General features: G+C 37.2%; 5 protein-coding genes across 15 annotated transcripts; 2 read left to right on the plus strand and 3 right to left on the minus strand.

The window, feature by feature from the left end:
- Positions 1–925: 925 nt before the first annotated feature.
- On the minus strand, positions 926–5,656 carry LOC124175442 (importin subunit alpha-3-like). Of its 7 annotated transcripts, none has more exons than XM_046555702.1 (10): positions 5,635–5,656; positions 4,953–5,075; positions 4,464–4,578; positions 3,886–4,090; positions 3,108–3,268; positions 2,807–3,033; positions 2,318–2,683; positions 1,991–2,225; positions 1,780–1,889; positions 926–1,704 (listed from the first exon to the last, which is right to left on the minus strand). In XM_046555702.1, exons 2-10 carry the CDS (start codon positions 5,016–5,018, stop codon positions 1,612–1,614), a joined length of 1,578 nt encoding a protein of 525 aa, XP_046411658.1. In that variant the 5' UTR covers positions 5,019–5,075; positions 5,635–5,656; the 3' UTR covers positions 926–1,611. The 7 variants fall into 7 exon arrangements, with proteins under 7 accessions (XP_046411658.1, XP_046411662.1, XP_046411657.1 ...); XM_046555706.1 differs by having other exon boundaries at positions 4,464–4,566; positions 5,635–5,653; XM_046555701.1 differs by lacking the exon at positions 5,635–5,656 and adding an exon at positions 5,176–5,294.
- On the plus strand, positions 5,432–7,150 carry LOC124175446 (2-oxoglutarate and iron-dependent oxygenase JMJD4). The gene is made up of 4 exons (XM_046555713.1): positions 5,432–5,742; positions 5,912–6,209; positions 6,284–6,557; positions 6,627–7,150. Exons 1-4 carry the CDS (start codon positions 5,508–5,510, stop codon positions 7,071–7,073), a joined length of 1,254 nt encoding a protein of 417 aa, XP_046411669.1. The 5' UTR covers positions 5,432–5,507; the 3' UTR covers positions 7,074–7,150.
- On the minus strand, positions 6,635–14,894 carry LOC124175437 (mRNA (2'-O-methyladenosine-N(6)-)-methyltransferase). 3 transcript variants are annotated; one of them, XM_046555694.1, is made up of 9 exons: positions 14,821–14,894; positions 14,447–14,710; positions 14,198–14,256; positions 13,992–14,083; positions 13,277–13,569; positions 12,882–13,189; positions 11,009–12,373; positions 10,614–10,889; positions 6,635–6,923 (listed from the first exon to the last, which is right to left on the minus strand). In XM_046555694.1, exons 4-9 carry the CDS (start codon positions 14,026–14,028, stop codon positions 6,917–6,919), a joined length of 2,286 nt encoding a protein of 761 aa, XP_046411650.1. In that variant the 5' UTR covers positions 14,029–14,083; positions 14,198–14,256; positions 14,447–14,710; positions 14,821–14,894; the 3' UTR covers positions 6,635–6,916. The 3 variants fall into 3 exon arrangements, with proteins under 3 accessions (XP_046411650.1, XP_046411649.1, XP_046411651.1); XM_046555693.1 differs by lacking the exon at positions 6,635–6,923 and adding an exon at positions 7,149–8,500; XM_046555695.1 differs by lacking the exons at positions 6,635–6,923; positions 13,992–14,083 and adding an exon at positions 7,149–8,500.
- Positions 14,895–14,947: 53 nt separating this feature from the next.
- LOC124175438 (basic salivary proline-rich protein 1-like) lies at positions 14,948–18,471 on the plus strand. 2 transcript variants are annotated; one of them, XM_046555696.1, is made up of 5 exons: positions 14,948–15,089; positions 15,224–15,300; positions 15,426–15,507; positions 15,907–16,117; positions 16,255–18,471. In XM_046555696.1, the coding sequence occupies exons 1-5, from the start codon at positions 15,030–15,032 to the stop codon at positions 17,766–17,768; spliced, it is 1,944 nt and encodes a 647-aa protein (XP_046411652.1). In that variant the 5' UTR covers positions 14,948–15,029; the 3' UTR covers positions 17,769–18,471. The 2 variants fall into 2 exon arrangements, with proteins under 2 accessions (XP_046411652.1, XP_046411653.1); XM_046555697.1 differs by lacking the exon at positions 15,426–15,507 and having other exon boundaries at positions 15,018–15,089.
- On the minus strand, positions 18,108–21,608 carry LOC124175443 (protein O-glucosyltransferase 2-like). 2 transcript variants are annotated; one of them, XM_046555709.1, is made up of 8 exons: positions 21,211–21,608; positions 20,823–21,016; positions 20,539–20,750; positions 20,247–20,458; positions 19,928–20,172; positions 19,585–19,822; positions 19,192–19,491; positions 18,108–19,111 (listed from the first exon to the last, which is right to left on the minus strand). In XM_046555709.1, exons 1-8 carry the CDS (start codon positions 21,229–21,231, stop codon positions 18,989–18,991), a joined length of 1,545 nt encoding a protein of 514 aa, XP_046411665.1. In that variant the 5' UTR covers positions 21,232–21,608; the 3' UTR covers positions 18,108–18,988. The 2 variants fall into 2 exon arrangements, with proteins under 2 accessions (XP_046411665.1, XP_046411666.1); XM_046555710.1 differs by having other exon boundaries at positions 21,308–21,607.
- Between the last annotated feature and the right edge of the window lie 56 nt (positions 21,609–21,664).

Genomic DNA, 21,664 nt, shown 5'->3' on the forward strand with positions numbered 1-21,664 from the left:
TTGCTCGCGAAATATAAAACTAAAACTTGTCTGAGTAATGCTTTAAAGGCTTCACCAATGTCTGATCGTCCCCAAGAAACCATCAAAAGTCATTTCAAACGTCGATAGATTATCAGTTGCAAAATTACGAAGGAAATGTGAAGAAATGCTCAATGTGCAGGACTTTTCCTCATTGAGGATTGTTAGTGTTTATCGAAGCCGCTACCTATTTGGTCCACGTTCAATACATGTTTTCGTCGAGTTCTGAGTAACTCAATCCCGTAATTATCTCATGAATTATTGACGAGCCTTTATAAGCGCAACGGACGTAGATATTTCGTCAAACCAATCCAATTATCCTTTTCCATGCTCGCGCTAAATTCTCGTATGCTCTTTCAGGTCTCTAGAATATCAATAAAGGAGCAGAAAATAGTTTGGATCCATAACACCACCTTACTCTTTCAGATTAAGTTAATATAAAACTATTTTGCCGTAGCTACTAGTAACTAGATTTGCTTTATTTCAGGTATTTCCGAGGGTAATTTGACGTCAAAGACGCCAACCTAGTGCGAGGCGGTAGTTGCCACTTTTCACAAGGTGTTGAGCTGTATCGAACTAGCCGCAGTCATGTCAAATGTAACTGCACTTCAGAAATGCGCATCATTAACGCAATAGCAAGAGGCATAGGTCAATTGAGGAATGTATGTATGCAATAATACACACATACTAATTAACATTTGAAACAGAAGAATGAAGTCTTTGGCAGTTGTGTAGTGGCTGAGATATGCCCATTGGATACGACAAATAGCAAGTGGCGCAGTCAATGAGTAAGGTATGTTTGTATGCAATACACAGATACTGATGCAAACAAAAATGGAAATAGAGAACGTAGTCAAGCAGTTGCAATGCCTGAGAACGACCTGAATGAACACACTAGACACATGTATATGGATTTATACCAGACTTTCAGTTTTATTGATGTTGCGCCGTCTTACAGAATGATCATAATTATCAAGTATACTAGTCAAGAGCAGTTAATCAATTTATTCAGTATTCAATATCATTATAAATTTAACATGCCTAAAATATACACAAATCGTTTATAAATGTAACGTCATGAACCAAGACTCGGCCCAGCGATATTAGAGAGCACGCAACTCAAACAGTGCTATTGTTCTGTAGAATCATTTAAACAATTCGTCCTAAATAATTTAAACGTTTGCACTCCATGCGCACTCACGTTCTTGTTACTACGTAAATATATATATAATATATATAGCGTTTAGCATCTGAATAAGACTTGTTTCTCTATTGTATAAAATACGAAACAAAAAAATCATGAAAAAATAAAAAGCTGATTCGCGCTTTTGCAGTGCTTCGTTGCAATTTAACTCTCTTGCAAAATCATGAACGCGACGGTTCTTATCGCGGGCCGAACAGCAGGTGAATGCCGCGCGATGTCTGGGAGGTGACGAGAAATATTCCCCTTCGAGAGTCTTGGATCTTGGTCATTGGAACAAGAAGGATTGGGAGGATAATCTGGATGAGGAGATAGCGGGAGGTTGTGGCTTCCCGCCGTAGTTGGGGGACGGTTCTTCGACGAGGAAAGGGCGAGGAAGAGACGAGGATATTTCAGAACTTGAAGCCATCGCTAGGTATAGTTGTCGTCGGGTCAAACTGGAAGGCTCCTTCCGTTGTCTGTGGCGCCAAATTTGGTTCGTCAGTCTGAAGTCACAAGAGTGGGACATCAATCAGTTAGAAGCCACAATGGTCTCAAAATTTTCAACAATGCTACAGTACCAAATCATTTTCACTTACCTCCTCCGAGAAGTACTGTTCAATGATGTCATAGGCCAATCTATAGATATCTAAATTTTCATGGTTTTGTAATGCCTCAATTTTATCCAATCCTGCAAGCAATTAACCCATTGTTATACGTTAAAGAATAAGACAGGAATTAGGTATGTTGGAATAAATTCTGACAGAGTACTATGCAGTCATAGCGACATACCTGAGCATTCTTCAATCATATTGGCCAGCTGTTCAACTTGACTTCCCGCCATTTTGAGCATATTGTGGATACCATCAAGCACAACTTGAACAACCTGACTATCTTTGCAAGACAGTAGATCGCAGAATGGTGCAATTACCCCCTCTTGAATCAGGCGTGCCACCTGCTCTCTGTTTCCACTTATCGTTAAATTACTGATCGCCCATGCTGCTTCTTTCTGAGTCTGGAATTCACCCTGCCCAATCGTAGAATATGGCGTGTTAGATTTTAAACAAATGAGAATTCGTTAATCAAGTCAACTGAATAATTGTGATTGAATTTAAATACCTTTGACAAGTTACTAATAATAAGTGGCAATAGCTGCTCGTCAATTACAGCCTGAACTTGAGATTGATTGCCAGCAGTAATGTTTGACAGGAACCATACGGCTTCCTTGCAAATCTTCTCCTTAGGATGAGTTAGCAAGTTAGGGAAATGGGACAAAGCATCACAATTCAAGACCGTTTGCGTCTGCTCATCGGTACCAGTAACGATATTGCCAACAGCTCTGAGAGCAGCCGTTTGAACTTTGACCTCTTTGTGAGAGAGCAGAGGAATTAGACGAGGTACGACTCCGCTGTCTATGACCATTTGAATCTGTTCATTTCCACCATCAGTCAAATAACTCAGCGCCCACACTGTGTCAACGAGAATCTATGGGAAAAACAAAAGCCAAATGTTGATCCAGTCTTTGATAGATTATCAAAAGTTGAAACTGCACAACCTGAGATTCGTTAGGGAAGAATAACGTGATACTGGACATGACGATCTACTCACATTAATGTCCGTGTGTAGAATAAGTACATTAAGTGCTGGTAAAATGTCTTTAATTGTCCCTACTGGTGGAGGGGGATCTTTGTTTCTACACAAGTTGACTATCACCCACGTAACGTTTCGCAAGAAGGTGATAGGTATATCTGGCTTAATGAAAGTTAAAAGCGGTGGCACAACGCCAAGGTTTATTACATAATCTCGCAGCGCTGGCCCATCCCCTATAATATTTCCTAGGGACAAATAATAAATTCGATAAAACAATTTATAAAAATTACATAAACCACAGCATGGTTGGATTCCTTACCTAGAGCCCATACTGCTTGTTCACAGACATTTTGCTGGCTGGACAATAAAAGATGTAAAAATAATGGCACTGCACCAGCTTTAACAACTGCCTGTGTCTGAGCAGATGTTCCGCTTGCAATGTTCGTCAATGCCCATGCTGCTTCAAACTGCAAGGATGGACTGGAAAATAATAGTACATTACTTGACAAGTGCGTAAATAGGCAATAACCAAACGAGTGTGGCTAGCAGCACAAGGGCAAGTACTGCAATCACACGGGTCAGGTATTGCTTGTCGACACGTATCACATGTCATATTTTTTGTAATACCTGCAGGGAAAGTTTGATTTAAAAAGTACCGAAAGTGACACTGACATTTGGGCTAGGTAACTTGCGCTCAATAAAGCAGTTACAGATAGTGCATAAAATTGATTTATTTGTAAATGTGTATGCGCCAAAAATCCATAGCATGAAAAGTAGAAGCTTTCAAATGTGCATGTACACCCACTTTTTATTTGCATTGTTCAGAAAAAATATTTTACCCACGCTCTACAATCTGAAAATCCAGCTTTCTGAGCATGTGTTGCAAGAATAATGCTGTGTGTATCATACTGCTTCTTATGTTATAAAATAATAGAGAAATATTCATTGATGAAATATAACAAAAAAAGGAATACTATTACTCCTAATTGGTTTTTTATTGATGTGTTTGAAAGTAACCGTGTGAATATGCACTCATGTTCTATGCATAAAATATGTATTCACAACATTGATTTAAAGACATCGGTATTTCAACTTACTGGTCATGTCGTTCAAGACAGTGTACCAAAATTGGCAGGATTCCGCTATCAATCAAGGCGTCTATTGGAGGATTACGATCTGAAGACAGTAATTTTCGTGCAGATTGGACGGCAATCAACTGCTCGGCGGATTCAGCGCTCCCTGCTTTGGCTACCAGTTCACCCAAATCGATCTTTGCCAAATTTTTCTCCACATCTTCTTCATCTAATTAACCAATTTATTACTCAATTGAATATCTAGACATAATGCTCTTGTAACGCATGAACTTTATAATAAAATGAGAAAGTACGTCATGTTACAGAGCAATTGATTCATCAAGTATACCAAATATTCGTCGTAGATTATAAAATGAGATGACTAGATTAATTTCTCTATTTATTATATCTTTATTATATATTATTCTATGATTGAAAACTAGAGTTTGTCTACATAAAAATACTAGATTTGCAACTACATGAGGAATAAATCCCTCCAATATTGCTTATACCTCCCAATTACGATTCAACAATAAGTAAGGTATTTACGAAACTGATACAAGCAGCCCAAACTAATAACATTCTATCAGACGTCACCTTACCCGTGGAATCTGTAATAGGTACGTTTCTCCGTTTCTGTAGCGTTTCTTCACGTTTATTCTTCCGGAGCTCCACGGTGACTTCATTCCTTCTCCTGCGCATCTCCTGAAATAACTTCTTATTAAGAAGAAACAATACCTAAGTACGGATATGGTATTCATATTTTTTTCACAATTTTTTTTTTCCGTTACTGCCCAAGGCATACTTATTCGAAATGAAAAAAATTTCATATCCGAATTTTCGCGTGCCATGGTATCGACGGAACAGAACGTGAAAATGATTCCTTGAAAATTTCTTGAAAATGATCCAATTGTGAGGTGTATATAGGTGAGTCACTGATTAAATGGTTAAAATACCAAACATGACTGAAGGTTTGAAGAGTCCGTGGTATCAATGTATTAAAATCGTGTGGCAGGGACAGAGAATTTTTAGTAAAATAAATACAACGCTATACTAAGAGAAGATTATCTACTCGTAATACGGATACTTACGTCTTGATCTTTTCCTTTGTTCTTGAAAACTTGCATTCGGTTCTTATTTAGTGGATCAGACGCCATTTTTGCGATAACCAATGTTCGTCCTAGCGTAGATGCGATGTGCCGGTTTTACAGACACTATGTTCAGAAATTTCCTCGTTAACAAACCTATTTCACAATCTATTCTAACTACTGCATTCCGTAGCGTGATTAATTAAAATACTCGAATATGCACTACCATGCATAACAGATTTCGTTTCGGCTATTCACGCGAATAAAGTCACGTTTCTCTCAACAAATACAGCTTTTTCACCTCTGGGAAAAACGAGAAGAATCAAGAAGACGGTGTTCCGAAATTGTACAAAGTTACCACACAGGCTGGCCACCTCGAAGTTGACGAACGTCAAAACGCTTTAACCATGAACCTATTAGAGGCGCTTGCGTACTCTTGCATTTCGATTCTACGGATTTTACTATCGTGGTTCCACTCTAGATCGATATAAAGTAGTTTCATCCGATTCGTCCGAAAAGAGAGAACCTAACCTAAAATAAATTTACAGTAAACGCGGAATGACCAAAGTTATAGATATTTCTAACGATTACGCATACCACGAATTCGGAACATCAGTCGAAAATAACGTCACTGGATATGTCAATCACTCTTTATCGTACAATGAATATTTTAGAAGATATTTACAGAACAATATTCCCTGCGTGATCCAATCTGCCACGGATGCATGGCCGTGCAGACAAATGTGGCAAGCAGACAACGCGCCAAATTTCGAATACATCAAAAGAGTATTCGGTGAGAGCTACGCACTCAATAATATTCACCACTAAACATGAAACTAGAGTTTAGACTGTTTCGAAATTGATCCATTTTGAATGAAGAAAAAATCATGGAATAGAATATCGTAATGAATTCATTTCCCAATTACAAATAAACTTGTGAAGTAAGCAAAATTTTCTCGTAGGATCTTGTATTGCACCTGTGGCTGACTGTACAGCAAAATACTACAATTCCCAACTGAAGGATGATATGGCATTGGCTGATTATGTCGACTATTGGATCACATATCGTGACCTTAGTAATCCAAAAAATATGCCTTTACTATATCTAAAGGACTGGCATTGCGTAAAAAATAATCCACATATCCCAATCTATAATGTTCCCCAGTATTTTGCCTCTGATTGGTTAAACGAATATTACACAGAACAGGAAGAATTAAATGACGATTATATGTTTATCTACATGGGTCCAAAAGGAACATGGTATAGCTACAATTATGTTAAAATGAGCAATTATATTTGTTGATAGAATTCTTATTGCTTTCGTGTACTTTTAGGACACCATTTCATGCAGATGTCTTCTCATCCTATAGCTGGTCAGCTAATATAGTTGGAAAAAAACGCTGGCTTCTCTTTGCACCTGGGGATGAAGAGAGTCTGCGAGATAAGCACGGGAAATTAATCTATGACATAACAACTTCCAATGAGTTGTTGAATCAAACAATGTATCCAAATTATGATGAAGATAGACTCAAACGTTATGAAATTATTCAACAACCTGGTGAAATAGTATTCATTCCATCTGGGTGGCATCATCAAGTTTGGAATTTGGTACTAATTTTCAGTACTGTAAGCACCAGGTTATAACTAAATGCTGATTAAATAAATGCATTTTTTTAGGAAGACACTATTTCTATCAATCATAATTGGATCAATGCTTGCAATGTTTGGAATGTATGGATTTCCTTAAAAAAAGAACTTTGTGCTGTGATGAGAGAAGTTGAAGACTGTCGTGATATGGATGGTTGGGATGATCACTGTCAATTAATGTTGAAAGCTTCACATGGCATGGACTATGTACAATTCTACAAGTTCCTCTCATTCCTATCGAAGAAACGTATGGCTCTGATCATGAAGGATACTCCTGTGATTAGTTTTCACACTTGGTATTTGGGAAGAAATCATTGCTTTTACGATCTGAAACAAATTAGGCTGGTGTTAGATGATATGATTAGAGATGTTGAAGAAAAGTGCATACACTCTCTAATTTTTAGTGAAAATGAAGCAAGATTTCTTGTCGATGAAATAAATAAAATCTTAGCTGTAAATCCATCATTTGGAGATTAACTTTGTACTAGGAAATTAAACACTGTAAATTGATCGTTATATTTTTTCAAATAAATGTACTAATACTTTAAAATGTTTCATTGTGTTTCCAGTTTTTATTAGTACAAAACTCTTGCCGCATTTTAATTTATACAATGTGTTTATATTATGCAGTATTGTGGTCACATTGTGGATAGTGGTGAATACATTATCAATTTTCTATTGTGTAAGCATTTGTGGTATTTTTTGTTGTTCATTATTTTGTACCTTGATAAACATTCTATAGAATTTAGGATTAAACGATACATAACTATTTTCGTATGTCTATAACTAAGACAAATTTATTTAAATCTATTTATATAACATCCTTACTCATAATGTCTTACAAAATATTCAAATTATTTCAGAATTCTTGATAGTTATCGTTCTCAATTATGTGTTTGTTTATGGTGAGTTTGTATTTACAATGCAATTTACTTTATTTTAACCTCTACTACTGCACAGTAGATTTGCTCTGTATCGAAACATGGATTATTATATTTTTATAATTTCAGATCAACTTTTTATATTGTGAAGATGACGAAAATGATGATGTTCATATGAAATGAACTCAATTTAATAATATATGCGAATCACACCAATAATAAATATAATAACCATTCAATAGAAAGTCCGATAGAGCTTTCAAGACGATCTTTGAAAATGATTGGTGTTAGAATAATGAATTTAGACGAATGTAATCAAGTATACTTTGAGAAAATTTTTCGACAGTTAGAAATATATTCACTAACCTTTAAAATTGTTCATTTCAACAATTTACTATGTCTGTCTAGAACAGATTATACATGACCTATAGATTTACACCAGAATAATTAATCTGGAATGAAAACATTGACGGTAGTCACTAAATATGAACCAAATTCTTATCGTGAAATTTACCTTGTCACATTATACATAGAGATTAGTGAGTTGGATTGGCAGAAAACAGACAGATCAGTAGATGGGTAAATGTTAGAAAAAAGACTAAGGCACAGCGTAAAAGTTAAAAAAAAAGAGTAGTTTATTGATTGTATAATTCAACGCTTTGAGAGCTCTATCAACTTTTTTCTAAATCATCAATAAATATCTATGAGACAGCACAAAAGATAGATACTGCACAAAGAAACCTCAAAAATAATAAACAATAGTTTCATTTTAATATAAATGTAAGAGAAAATGTGTTAGATCAGCAGTAACTTCTTATTCAACATCGAGACCTCGACAATTGCATGTTTTGAAGAGAAACCCTGTTAAGTACCATATATGGTACTTGAAGTAAATGCACACTAAAAAAAAATTAATAAAACTTCAAACTTGATTTAAAAAATGATTGCGAGAAAATTCCTTGACTTGTACGCAGCAACCACCATGTGTAGCACTCTCACCTAAAAATTAGCTGCGCTGGTATTCTGCGAATAATATTTTTCTTATACTTAATGGTCATATATATTTCTGTATAATCTATTATACACTCATTGACAAATAAATCAGATTTTTCTGTAGAGAATCATATTTGAAACAAAAATTATCAAAAGTCCAGCCCATCTTACAATTTTCAAGGGTATCAATATGTACAATACTCTCCTTCAGCAAGCGATCAGTATTTTAAATCAACAATTGATCACAACTCCTTTAACTACTCGTATTCAATGGCAAATGAAAATAACTACCTGTTGTATTCAAGATTGACAAATACTTGCCCTGCCCTAGTTCCTTAGCAGCTATAGATATTCTATCATGTTCAGCTTTTCAACTTCTTTAGCATTCTTGTATACATATACATTAACGTATATAAGTATATGTACACTATATATATGTATAATTAGATCTTTTTTAAAATGTAAAACAATGTAACGCCACATTTAAAATTTGACAGTTTATGTATTGTCTTAATCATACTACTGTCTACTGATTGGTTAGGCATCAATACATTAAGGATTTATAGTTCAAATATAGACTCATGTATACAGAAATATATATAAGTATATACATACATACACTTGAGTTTACAAGCATGTATATATTTATTTATATATACATGGAAAATATGAGTAAGATGGTGCACATCTGATAAAGATGTACCGAATCTATAAGACGAGTTAATTAAGTGTTTAAAACTAAATTCGAAAGTGCTTCGGCAAATTATTGACTACGAAGCTAGTAATTCGGTGCAATATGAAAATGGATATTGCAAGTTTTTTGAATAGAAAAGCAGAGAAACAGAACAAAAAACTAATTCATCAATGCTATTCACGTAAAGTTTACTGAAATATCTTTCTCTGGCAATAATCCGTTGTGCATGGTTTTATATAGTTTTCATGATATGCATCTAATATCATTTTTTATGTAGATACACTTGGCATGAAAGTTACCATACGACTGATTATACTTGATGATCCATTTGTATTCTCCTCGAATTTCTTATGTATAGACATTAATATGTTTTACATTACAATATGTTTAAGCTTTTTTATTTCATTGTGTGTATGCATATATATACATCATATAATAAAATCAGTTATTATTTTGAGCCTAAATCAGTAGTACTTATAGATTCAATTTTAAAATTATATTAAATGTGCGTTTTTTTCGTTATTGGATTGAAATAAAATATTAATTGGTACGGTTCAGGTGGTTTAAAATTTGTGACATGTAATAACCTGAAAACATCTAGGTGGTACATATCCAAATCTATTGCTTAGGCAAAACACAAATCATTTGTATAAAATGGCGCTTGAAACTGGTGAAAGCTGGTTATTGAAGAGTAATTAAAACAAATTTTCATGTGTCAAGTAAAATTTAGATGACATACACTTTTCATGAATTCTGTTTATTGTATTTCTACACATTAATTTTATAGTTTCAACTTGCATGGCAAGTATATCTACCATTTCAATAGCCTGCATACTATTAAAAGTCTAAACGCAATGATTGAGAGCAAATAATATTTTTTCATGGATCATAAGACTTTATAAAGAGTAAAGAATAAATCAATTAATATTATACAAATAGATGTATCCCGTTGCTCTACATTAAAGTAGAACAATACGAAAAGAAAAAATTTTGTTACTCACTAGAAAATAATATATTATGCGAAGCAAGGAGTTTTTTCTACGCCATAATTCATTACACATTTTAAATTTTTGAGGAAGACCAAGGCAACATCGTAATCAACCAGCTGTGAAATCATTGAAATTGACATAACAGGTACATTGCAAAATCCTGCAGCAAAAACTCCATATTGCTAGCTGTACCAAGTTTAATTATTGATTATGTACATTATTTTTATATTGAAAATAAGAAAGAATATTAGTATTGTTCAAATTTCTCGCCTAGCCAAGTCTAATGAATAGGTGTGGAAAAAAGTTAAAATAATTTTTTTTTTTTTTTGGGTCAGCGAATGAGGCATATGCAGAATGAGAAGAAAAGGAAGACAACTTATTATTCAGCAATATGAACATACTGTGTCATGTAATTGATTTATCAAGACTTGCATGCTTCTTACTGTGATTGACTACTTACATAGGATGTGTTGAAAGCGTAGACAAGGATGAAAGTGGGGTTGTTGGGGTCGTGGGTGTTGATGCCACAGGAATGGGGGTGGCAGCGATAGGTTGATGCGTTTGTCTTGGTGGGGAGAGCAGTTCTTGTCTATCTCTTTCCCTTTCTCTCCCTGGTCTCCAAGCCTCTAAGAGTGCCTCTACTCGGTCATCCGTCGGTCCCCAACGTGCATTACCAGCAGCATTCTGCAGCCACACGACAAGAGTACCATGTGCTGCTCGTATATTGACTTCTCCCCTAAAAGAACCAAGCTTGATATAATATTTTTACCTAAAAGTTATCAACCAAGTTGAAAAAAAAAATTAGTATAGGGTTGTATGAAAGAAATACGATACCTAATTGGCTATAAAACTCACTTAGGAAGGATATGTTGAAATCCATGTCTGTACTCATGTTCCATTGCAGGCACAACAACTTGCTTGCGTTTGAAGTGGCTACTCTCAAGTTTTAGAAGTGCGTTAGGTGCTGGATCTCTCCATTCAGGTAGAAAAACTACAAACGAGAGAGGCTCAACTGAATCAGCGAGTAATTGCTCAAAATGATTAACCATGGCCTCCATTAGCTCCTCACAGTATGGAGGATTGGCTTCAAAGGAGCCACTAATGGGCCTGAAATCAAGGAAAGGTCCTCTTGATCCAAAGTGAGAATCTGTATCAGCAAATGCTGAGCAATATTGTCTGAAGTAGCAGTTCAATGGAGAAGCAAAGCATTCAAAAGTGACGCCAAAAGTTCTCTGAAGACACTCAAAGACAGTGACTGGCAATGCCATTTGCGTAGCTTGACCCTCATTTATTCCAAGGTATGTTTGGTATCTTTTGAGCAGGGACCAAACTCGGGGTAGAAACATCTCGAATTTTTTATCGTCAAAGCAATTATATCTGTACAAATGTTCCAGTTTTGTCAAGTGCGTGTTATTTATGCCCATTGTATCTCCATGAAAACGTAGCATTGTTTGTTCTCTTTCTGGTAAGTACTCTATTTGCGGTAGACGTGGACTTGGCAAGGAGAACTGTACAGGATAGCACCATACTTTTCTCTGGCTACTCACAGGGCCTGTCAATGGTATGACGTCGGCAAGCCCACCTTCTTTCGTCATTTGATTGTTCTTATCTTTAATTTTTTTTGCGTAGTCTGTTGAAAGATGGTAAATTTTTAAACAGATACCTTCAACACTAGCTTTTACTGTCTCCGTCAAATGAGGTTGACATTGCCTTTTTAAATGAGCTAATCTATCTTGAAAATCATCAAAAGTAGCACCAACCGTCCTTCTTAACCATTGAAAGGTGTCCTCAGCATTCCATTTAACAACTTTTCTACTTTCGGGAGATGCAGACCTAGATTCTATCATATTTTTAGCTGCTTCAGCATATCTTGACAGCTGTTTCCTGGCATCACCAGTGAATTTTGGTCTGACAAGTTTCATTGGTATATCGTTCATTATTTCACGATACATAGACATTGATATTTCTGGGAAACATTGACTCGGAAGTAAAGGGTCTGAGCCGCAATCAATGACTTTGCGTTCCATCAGCCACCGATTGAAAGAATCTCTGGGAGCATCAATAGATTCTCGCGTGTGACAGAGCTCTTGATAGCACTGGCGTAATTTTGCGAGCAATCCACATCTGAATGCTTCAACGTCCGGATGAATGTGGGGTATGTTTGAAGGTCCTTTTTCGTAAATTATCACATTTGTTGAGATCTCCAAATCCCATGGACCGCTGCAATAGTAATGACAATAGTATCTTTAATTTCCATGATAAGCAAGCAGAATGCCTTAATTAAGGTAGTTTACTGAGATTGTGCCTTCACATTTTGCCTTCCATCGTTATTCATTAATAGTAGTTTTCACGAGAACATGTTTGAAACTTGATGTCGGATGTGCGTATACCTAGTATTATTGGTTATAATTTTGAATATTACTATTTTATCGAATCTCTATGTGCCACAAGCTGTAAAATAAGGCTAAGACCTGAAAGTGACTCACAAAAACCCTATTCTTTCAAGTTAAACTCTATACCTTCACGAATACGGGATTAATTTATCTTCCTTGACTGAAATCCTTACTCTAGTTGAGGTGTTCCGGAATATTCCTGAGTTTATACCTATTACCTTAAGACTCATTGCAGCTTGATCTCAACATCAGAATAACAAAGAACTACATGACCATCAAATCAATTAGAAGATACACAGAAACAAAAGAAATTAACTATGAAGGTTAATGCTTACGCTAGGATAAATTTCTTTGTTGACGAAGCAACAGGGCTGTCTTCAGATGCTCTGCGTTTAAGTGTAATTGCAGGAGTAGCAGGGGCTATCGGACCATTTCCAGGAACCGGAGGTACGCCGCATATACCCAAGGGATCCGTTATTGGATCAAATTGCGGTTTGAGTAATGGAGGAACCCAGAGAGATTCTCCAGTCGATTTATTCCAAAAATACGGTCTGTTTTCCCTTTTGCTCCAATACTTTTTCCATCCCTGCTGCTGGAGCTCAGTTGATAGTTCAGAATCGATAAAAGAACCTGGCGCAGTAGCCTGCAAAAAGTATAAACATAGGTACTTAAAATTAATGTAAAATACAATTATTTGTGATATCAATCACTTTTTAAAGTGGAGTTTCACCTGTGAAGCAAGTGAGGTTTGTTGCATATGAGCTAAAGGAGGACAATGTTCAACCACGTTTTGAGGTGGTGGTAGTATTGCTGCTTGAAGTTTAACTGGTGTTGGTACAATAACTTGAGTAACAGGAGGATTTGCTTCCGGTTGTAAAAGCTGATGATGATGCATAGTAGGCATTGTCGAAACTGTCTGGCCAGCCAAAGCTTCCCATGCTGAATTGCTAGTCATTTCTTGTTTTCCTCCACTAACTTCGTTCATCGTTGTGACGTAATTGTCAAGTGCGGTATAACATTCACCTGTGGAACAAACATGAAATATATATTTGTGAAGAATCAAATTATTACTAACCAATTAGAGTCTATGTACAGCTCTTGTAATACTTAGGTTATAAGAATGATAAGCAATCAAAATCAGTGTTTTGATAACAAAGAACAAATAGCAAGGAAATCTTAATGTTTGACATAATAATATTTCTGGATATTGAAACAAATATTCAAAGGTGCATTTCAAGGTAACAAGCAGGTTCCTCGACTAAGTTTTCACCGCAATAATATAAATACATAACCAATCAATAAATGTGAAAAATTTCAGTTGAAATAAATAGCTTTTGATTTTTTCCTTTCAAATTTCTGAGCCAAGGATTAAAATTTCTTCGCACCTCCGTACATTGTTGTATCGCCAATATCGATACAAATTAACTCTGCCCATTTCGTCTCACCTTGCTTCCAGTTTGTGCCCGGTGAAAACTTAGTCATTGCTTCTCAGTCTATGTCTCGCAGCACTGTCCCTCATAATAATTTGCGGTATAATCTAAGCAAGTGACAATAAACATAAGATATGAGTGATCGCGGTACAGAGATTGAACCCAACTACACAACAATATACATAATAATATTGATAAAACAATTCGAATTTTCAACTTACCAGTAGATTTGCTATGATATATTCATTTACAAATCCTCGTCAGGCGATGAATAATTCCGCTGTAAAATATCGAATATTTCATTAAAATAGGGCATATTATTTTTAGTTCGAAAAATTGTATTCTGACAGCACTTTGCGTGTGCCGTGTTTGTTTACAAACTAATGACACGAGCGTATAATAGCAAAATTCACACAAAAATTGAGCAAACACACTGTCAGAAATTATCTAAAAGTGTTCCATCAACTTACCGGAATCTTTTGCCGTTCGATTTTAATTGATATTCTCGGTAACAATTAAAATTCATTCATAATTTGCACAAATTGAAGCGACGATATCCAACCGTACGACGCCATTTGCCTGTGACTGAAGAGTCGAGGGAAGACTTGTCGCTTGCACGGGCCACGGGGGCGGCGGTAGGGCAACAAGGACAAGCATCGCCAACACCAAAATTTGAATATTATTTCTCGAAGGAATAGATAACTTTCTTATTAGTCGTGGTTGAGCAATTACGTCTGGAAAATTAAAACGAGGGATGTGCAATTAAGACGACTGTTGATCCGTCCTTAATTGCAGTGCTTTGTTAAACGAGGTACGGAAAGTGATATGCGAAATGATTTTTTACCGTCAAGTTTGCAGCACACTAACTATTTGGCCACGGTGCGCATCGTCTCCCCAGCTTGTCGACTACGAAAATGGACGAACTTTCCTGTCACTATTACATCCGATTTGACCGACGCCGATCATAAAAATTTCGATTATTTTCTCGTAATAACTAAATATAAAATAGTCGTATTCTGCCAAGCTGATTAACGAGTTTATATTTATCTCGAAATGTCGGTAACGTTTGCTCAGCGAGGCAGACCGCCGCCGAATCCAGCCCAAATACAAAAGGTAAGGTTCGAGTATCGCAGGATTCCTAGGTTTCGATAAATTCACTGCGGAGAAACAAAAGCGCTTCCAGTTTTTCAAAAAATTCTAGAGAAAAAAAGTGCACAAATTCATGTACTACGTTCACGTTCTTACAGATGCTGGATGAGAACAGTCACCTTATTCAAACTATTCAAGAGTACCAAAACAAAGGAAAACCTCAGGAATGCATACAGTGAGCTAACGCCAATTATATTGATTCAATTTAGCAACAATAATGAAATCAATCATGTTGACAATGATTGCAGAATTTTTTATCATTCTCCCACAATGATGACAAGTTTCAAATTCCAATTTCAGGTACCAGCAAGTTTTGCACCGCAACTTGGTATACTTGGCATCTATCGCAGATGCTAACCAAAATATCCAGGCTTTATTGCCAGTGAGTTTTTGATTTGAGTGTATACAATCTTTGGCTGAACTCGTTTAGTACTTTAATATTTTTGTGAAACACCTTAATTGCTTCTAGCATATCAAAATGAAGACATTTTTCTGCTAGGTATTAATTAGTAATGGTCAAACTTTAAAAACAGTCGAGATCTTCCACTTTTGTTGACCTTCCTTTATTTATTTTCTGTGAGGCCATTGGCCAATTGTACCAAACACTCAGCGGTTTTTACTTTTACATCACTACCTTTTCGTAGTATTCGTTTTTATATTGTTTTATTGGTTTATATGTTACAGCCGTTTTTGGTTGAGCTTATGCTGCAAACCGTTTTTCTGGAAATAACATTGATTTTTTTTGTGTAACTCACAATTATGGCACTCCTATCAATTTTAGCCACCTCAAGGCATGCCCAATGGTCCTCAGCATCCCATGATGGGACCTCAAGGGCCACCCGCAGGTCCTCCTGTAGCTGCAGGACCTGGTACTGAAATGCCTCCGAACACGCAGCAGCCTTTACCCATGTCTGGATTCAATCAAGCACAGTCGATGCCTCAAGGAGGATATCGTGGTCCTGTTATGCCTGGGCAAGGGCCCAGCATGAATCGTAAGTAGGCATTCATTTTTTTAAACGCTGTACCCTATTAGCAGTTCGATGCTTAATATTATAGCCTGTATGTTACTCAATCTGTTTATTGGTTATGTTCGATTGTCTATGTATTTATTTGTTACAAATTTCAACAGGACCTGCACCAGTCCCTGGGCCACAACAGTACAGAAGTGGACCTCAAGGATACCCTCAGCAACCAACTCAACAAGGATATCCAGGGCCTTATTCGAACCAGAATCCTGCGACAACCTATCCGGGACCTCAGGCTGCAGCTTACACACCAGGGCAGGCCAACCAATACGCATCTCCCAATCCTACCCAACAACAGGGCTATCCTGCCGCCAGCCAACCGAATTATGGTCCACCCAACACTGGCAACAGCTACGGGCCACAACCTGGAGGATACCCGCCTCCTGGTGGCAACCAACCTCCATCTGGATATGGTCCGCCACCTCCCAGTCAGCAAGGATACCCTCCTCCGAATGCTTCTCAACAAAACTTTCCTTCGGGCGCACAACCCCAGCAGCCAGGACAGTACGGTAGTCCCAGCCCTCAACCGACTTATCAACAACCTCCATCCCAGCCTCCCCCAAATGCATACAATTCAACCCAGGCTGGAAATTATCCTCCGTCATCTCAGGGCTACCCCAACAGTGTACCTCCTCAAAGCTACCCACCTCCACCAACGTCTACCCCAGCTCAACCGCCACAGTCTGGACCACAACAAAATGCAGGCCCACAATCTAGCTATGGAAACCAACCCAGTCCTGGCCCTGGTCCTGGTCCATCACAGTATGGTCCAGCTTCAACATCTCCACCTTTCAGTACTCCTCCAGCTAGCGGGGTAAACACTTATGCTCAAAGCGGTCAGCCTACTAGCACACCGTCTGTTGCATCCACCCAGACTTACCCGCCGACTGGTGCTCCCCCAGTTTCATCGCAGGGTGGCGGTTATACCCCTCCTGGACCGGCTCCATCTGGTTATCCTGTACATCAGCAACCCCACCAGACTTCTCATCCACCTCCGCATCCACCTCCACATCAAGCTCCTCATCAACCCTCGCATCCCCCTCCGTCACATCAAGCACCCCATCAGCCACCTCATCAATCTCCTCATCAATCCTCACATCAATCTGCTCATCAACCTTCTCATCAGTCATCGCATCAACCTTCACACCAACCTTCGCACCAGCCACCTCCCCACCAGCCTCAGCATCAACCGCAACAACAATCTCAAACTTCACCTCAGCAGCAGCAGCAACAACAGCAGCAGTCACCCAGCCCAGCTCCGAGTGGTTTTCAACCTCCACCTGGTCCACCACAAGGGCCACCGCCTCCATCTGGACCCCCCCAGCCTCCAGGAGGTTACGGCCCCCCACAGTCTCATCCAGCAACTACGCAAACGTATGTACCCCCGTCTCCAGGCGGCCAACCCCAAGTATATTCACCCCATCCACCTCAGGGTGGACAGCATTATGGGCATCCCCAGTACCCACCTCAGAGTTATCCCCCACCACCGGGAGGACAAGGATACGGGCAATATCCACCTCGCCCTCCAGGTGGACATATGCCACCTCCGCCTGGTCCCCAAGGTCCTCCACCTCCCAATCAGTATGCTGGCTATGGGTATCAGCCTCCGCCACAATAGTTCATTCCGGCAGTGTCTTGACAAAAGTCTTCATAGCAATCTGGTATTATAATTATAATAATGATTATCATTATTATTATTACTATTCATTTTAACGAATTTTTATGTTTTTCACGATCGCGAGGCGTTATGTATAATGGGTACATTTCCGGATTAAGTGACCTATGTTTTTAGATTAATTTGTACATAATAAGCTCGGTATTTAAATGTGAAGCTGTTCTGTACGATCGTTTTGACTTATTGCCAGTGACGTGTAGTGTTAACATCATGAATAATCATTTTTTTTTATTACTTGCCAGTGTTAACTGCGTACAAAATGAACGATTGGAAAATACAAAATTATTCAAAAGATTTCAACATTTTTTATGTATTATCCATATTACATTAGTGTAAAATACATATGATAAGTAATGGCAAGCACATTAGTATTAAATATTAATTACAGTACAATCTCGATTATCCGAGCCTACATCCCTCTAATTCGGGATTATTTGAGCTCGTCTTGGGGTTGTAATAAGATTTGCTGAAACTCGGAAACGTACCGTTATTTCTTTATCGTATAATTCGCGTTCTTCGATTATTTCACGTAAATTAGGTTCAAAATAGCTCGGATAATCGAGGTTCTACGACAATTAAATATAAAAACGTTACTGTTAAAACTTTGTAACGATCAAACTCTTAATAATAAAAAGTCAGCATTAAACAGATCTATATTATCCTTTCCGAAATTAATTTTATAGCTCTCGCGCTTTTAGTTCGAAAAATGATGTGCCACTAGGAATCATAAAGACCCAATCTATTTGTGTGAATTGAATAAGCATATTTTTAATAAATGCAAAAGTAGGTTTAAATTTTTGGTACACATTTTAAAGTACAAACTCAATTTAGACATTCGAAAAATCTCTTGAGCCTATTCAGACATTGACATCTTTAATCGAATTACGAAAATGATGCCCTTTACATGTATGGGACCACTATATTACTTTAACGTAACAAAAAAAAATATAATGAAAATCTTCAAGTTGAATTAAAAATAAGCTAGAATATGGACCATTTCGAAGTGGGACCTACTGACGACTTCAGTTGAAAAGTTTGGCATCATATATCAAAGTTTGGCAATACTTTTTTAGACGAAAAATTCATGAAGCACTTTTCCCTACATAATTTTTATATTGAATAAATGCCTAATGATCACTCCATGTTTTAAGATGATAAAACTGTTAAAGCTCTTCTTTAGAGCCCATCGCATTTATTCGGTGACATTTACAAGAACTCTCAGGTTGCGGTACCTCTTCCATACCAGCCAGTCGAACTACTTTACTTTTTAGGCGATTACTCCATTCCTAAGGGTTAAGTATTACCAATATAGATGTTGCGATAACGTAAGTGATTCAATATTAATGTAAGAAATATGCACTGTTACCTTGAACAAAACAGCATGATAGCAAAATATGTTTTGTGGCATCAAATTATCTCTGGTAAATAATTGTCCATTGCGAGATACTTTGTATGCAATATTGTCATGTTGTTTTACCCATGTTATTTTCTCTACAAGATCTGTCAGGTCCTTTTTAATCGGAATATAATGTTCATATGGTCGGAGTTGCTTGTAAAAAAATTCATAGTACTTTGATTCCTGTTTGAATACCAAGGAGTCACCAGCAAGGAGATAAGGGAATCTGTAAGCTGCCACTGAGCCGTCGATATTCAATTGATATTTGTACTAAAAATTCATTATATAGCCCAATTACAAATGAATCAACAATTTGAATAACAGTGATGTAGTAATTGCAGACAAGAAATTGTTGCGACTTACATCAAAAAAATTGAAAAAGGAAGTGTGATTTTCCCTTGGTCCGTACTTATCAATTTCATTCTTGAAAAAGAAAAAATTTGTAATGGACGCGTTTATCAAATCGGGATGTTTTCGAGCTATATCTATCAAATCCAGCCGTTCTCGACAAGAATCACGACCGCGCCAAAACGCTTTTTCTACCTTAGCAAGCCATGGTAACTTTGTATTACCCTGTACAGATAGCATGTCTAGCATCACCCTGTATTTAAAATATGATTCATCAACGTAAGATCAAATTGTTGAACTCTTGATGAGACATAATTGCAGGACAAACAGAAAATTTTTCCAACATCTTTTATCTCACCTCCCCATATTCTCTAGGGTTGATTCAGTCAGGTCGTAAGAAGGCATAGCTATGTCTTTGGAGTCATCAGATCCACACCATGAGAAAATGGGGTAAGTTTTTTCAGTGTTTGAAACTAGAGGCCAATCACCCAGATTGACAAAGAGCTCTATGTCAGGTATGACATATTTTCTTGCCAAGGACAATAAAATTGCATCCATAAATGTCTTGAAGCCAACATGTTGTCCATAGCATTGTCTGTAAATCTGTGGCACCAAAATGTAATGCTGTAAGCTCTCTGAATAAAGCAGATAGTTCAGTTTGACCAGAGAATACGCACCTTGTTTAGTTTAACAACGTAATGACATATACTGACGCTATAAGGGCGATCAAACTTTTTTATAATATCTTTTCTAATTGCGTCGAAATCTAAACTGAAAAAAGGTTGTAGATCTGCCTGTATTTGACTGTAGTTAAGCGGGCATTGATTTTTCTCTAACCAATCATTGATATCCTCATTTGGGCAATAACATTCTTCCTCGTACACAGGGCCTAAAAATATTTGAATATGAGAGTAGAATGTAAAGTGGTGCTTCACTCTTCAGTGAATAAAAGCTTAGAGAAATTTTTACCAGCGAAAATTAATGGCGATGCAGGCACATCTTCGTTTTTTACCCTGATTACAATTTGAAGATTCATGCATGTCTGGTAAAGCTTGTATCGTACAATAAAACTCCCATCCTTACGATCTAAAATTTGTTTCCAAATATGACACGGGCTTCCGGTAAGAGTTTCCCCTTGGATCTGGGCAGATATAACTTCTTCTCCTGCAGATATTGATGAGCTAGAAAGAGTATTTCTAAAATTAGAATGTGTAACACAGAAAAATTCGCTAATTTTTCATCTTTGTACTGACTTCTTCTCATTCTGATCCCGTAGCTGTAAGAATATGTAACGAGCTCGCATCACGATTTTGTCAGGATAGAGACCAGGGCCCCAGACCAGAGTTTTTGAAGGAATGATTTCGTCAATAACATTGTTCCTCGCGTAAATCGCGTATTGGCAGAGGCAGTAGAATATCAGATGAAAAAGTTTCATCGCAAATTCAACCTATACACGTGCGTGCTTGAATGTGAATTCTGTCCTCTGTGTATCACAGATAAATTATTTCTAATCGCAAAATATATATGTGGTTAGAAATTTATTTATTACTGTGTACTGATCATCTGAACGTTAATTGAGTGATAAAAATAATTTTCTTATTTGCATAATTTACAAATTTTAATGATCCCACTGTTATTTACATATAATTCAAAAAAGCGCATTCGCTTGGATATTCGAATACCGATGTCAGATTGTGGTAAAAACCTGTAAAAGTTAAATTTTTATTTTTGTTTATACATTGTCCCGTCTTGACTGATAAACTGTAGAAAAATTACAGAGACCGGCACTTGACCATCAGGGTTGGAACCTCGGTAAGAACAATTTGCGTCCGTTACTGTACTTGACAGGTACGATCGTGGCAGTCGTGAATTCTTCGTTTGAATATTATTGTTTTCATGAATAATTTTTTGGGGAAGATGATCATTTTGTTATCTCAATGAATTAATTTCAAACTCTATTAACCGTAACTTTGACGGTCTTCCAGTTATCAACGCATTTATTAATCATGTTGAAATTCGACAGAAAGATCGAAAGTGACGATTTCAGCACTGATGTTAGGTGGCGTGGGCAGGCGCGGGTAGGTTAAAGAAGGCT

This window comes from Neodiprion fabricii, chromosome 2 (genome assembly GCF_021155785.1).
Source record: "Neodiprion fabricii isolate iyNeoFabr1 chromosome 2, iyNeoFabr1.1, whole genome shotgun sequence".
In the NCBI taxonomy this organism is placed as follows: domain Eukaryota; kingdom Metazoa; phylum Arthropoda; class Insecta; order Hymenoptera; family Diprionidae; genus Neodiprion; species Neodiprion fabricii.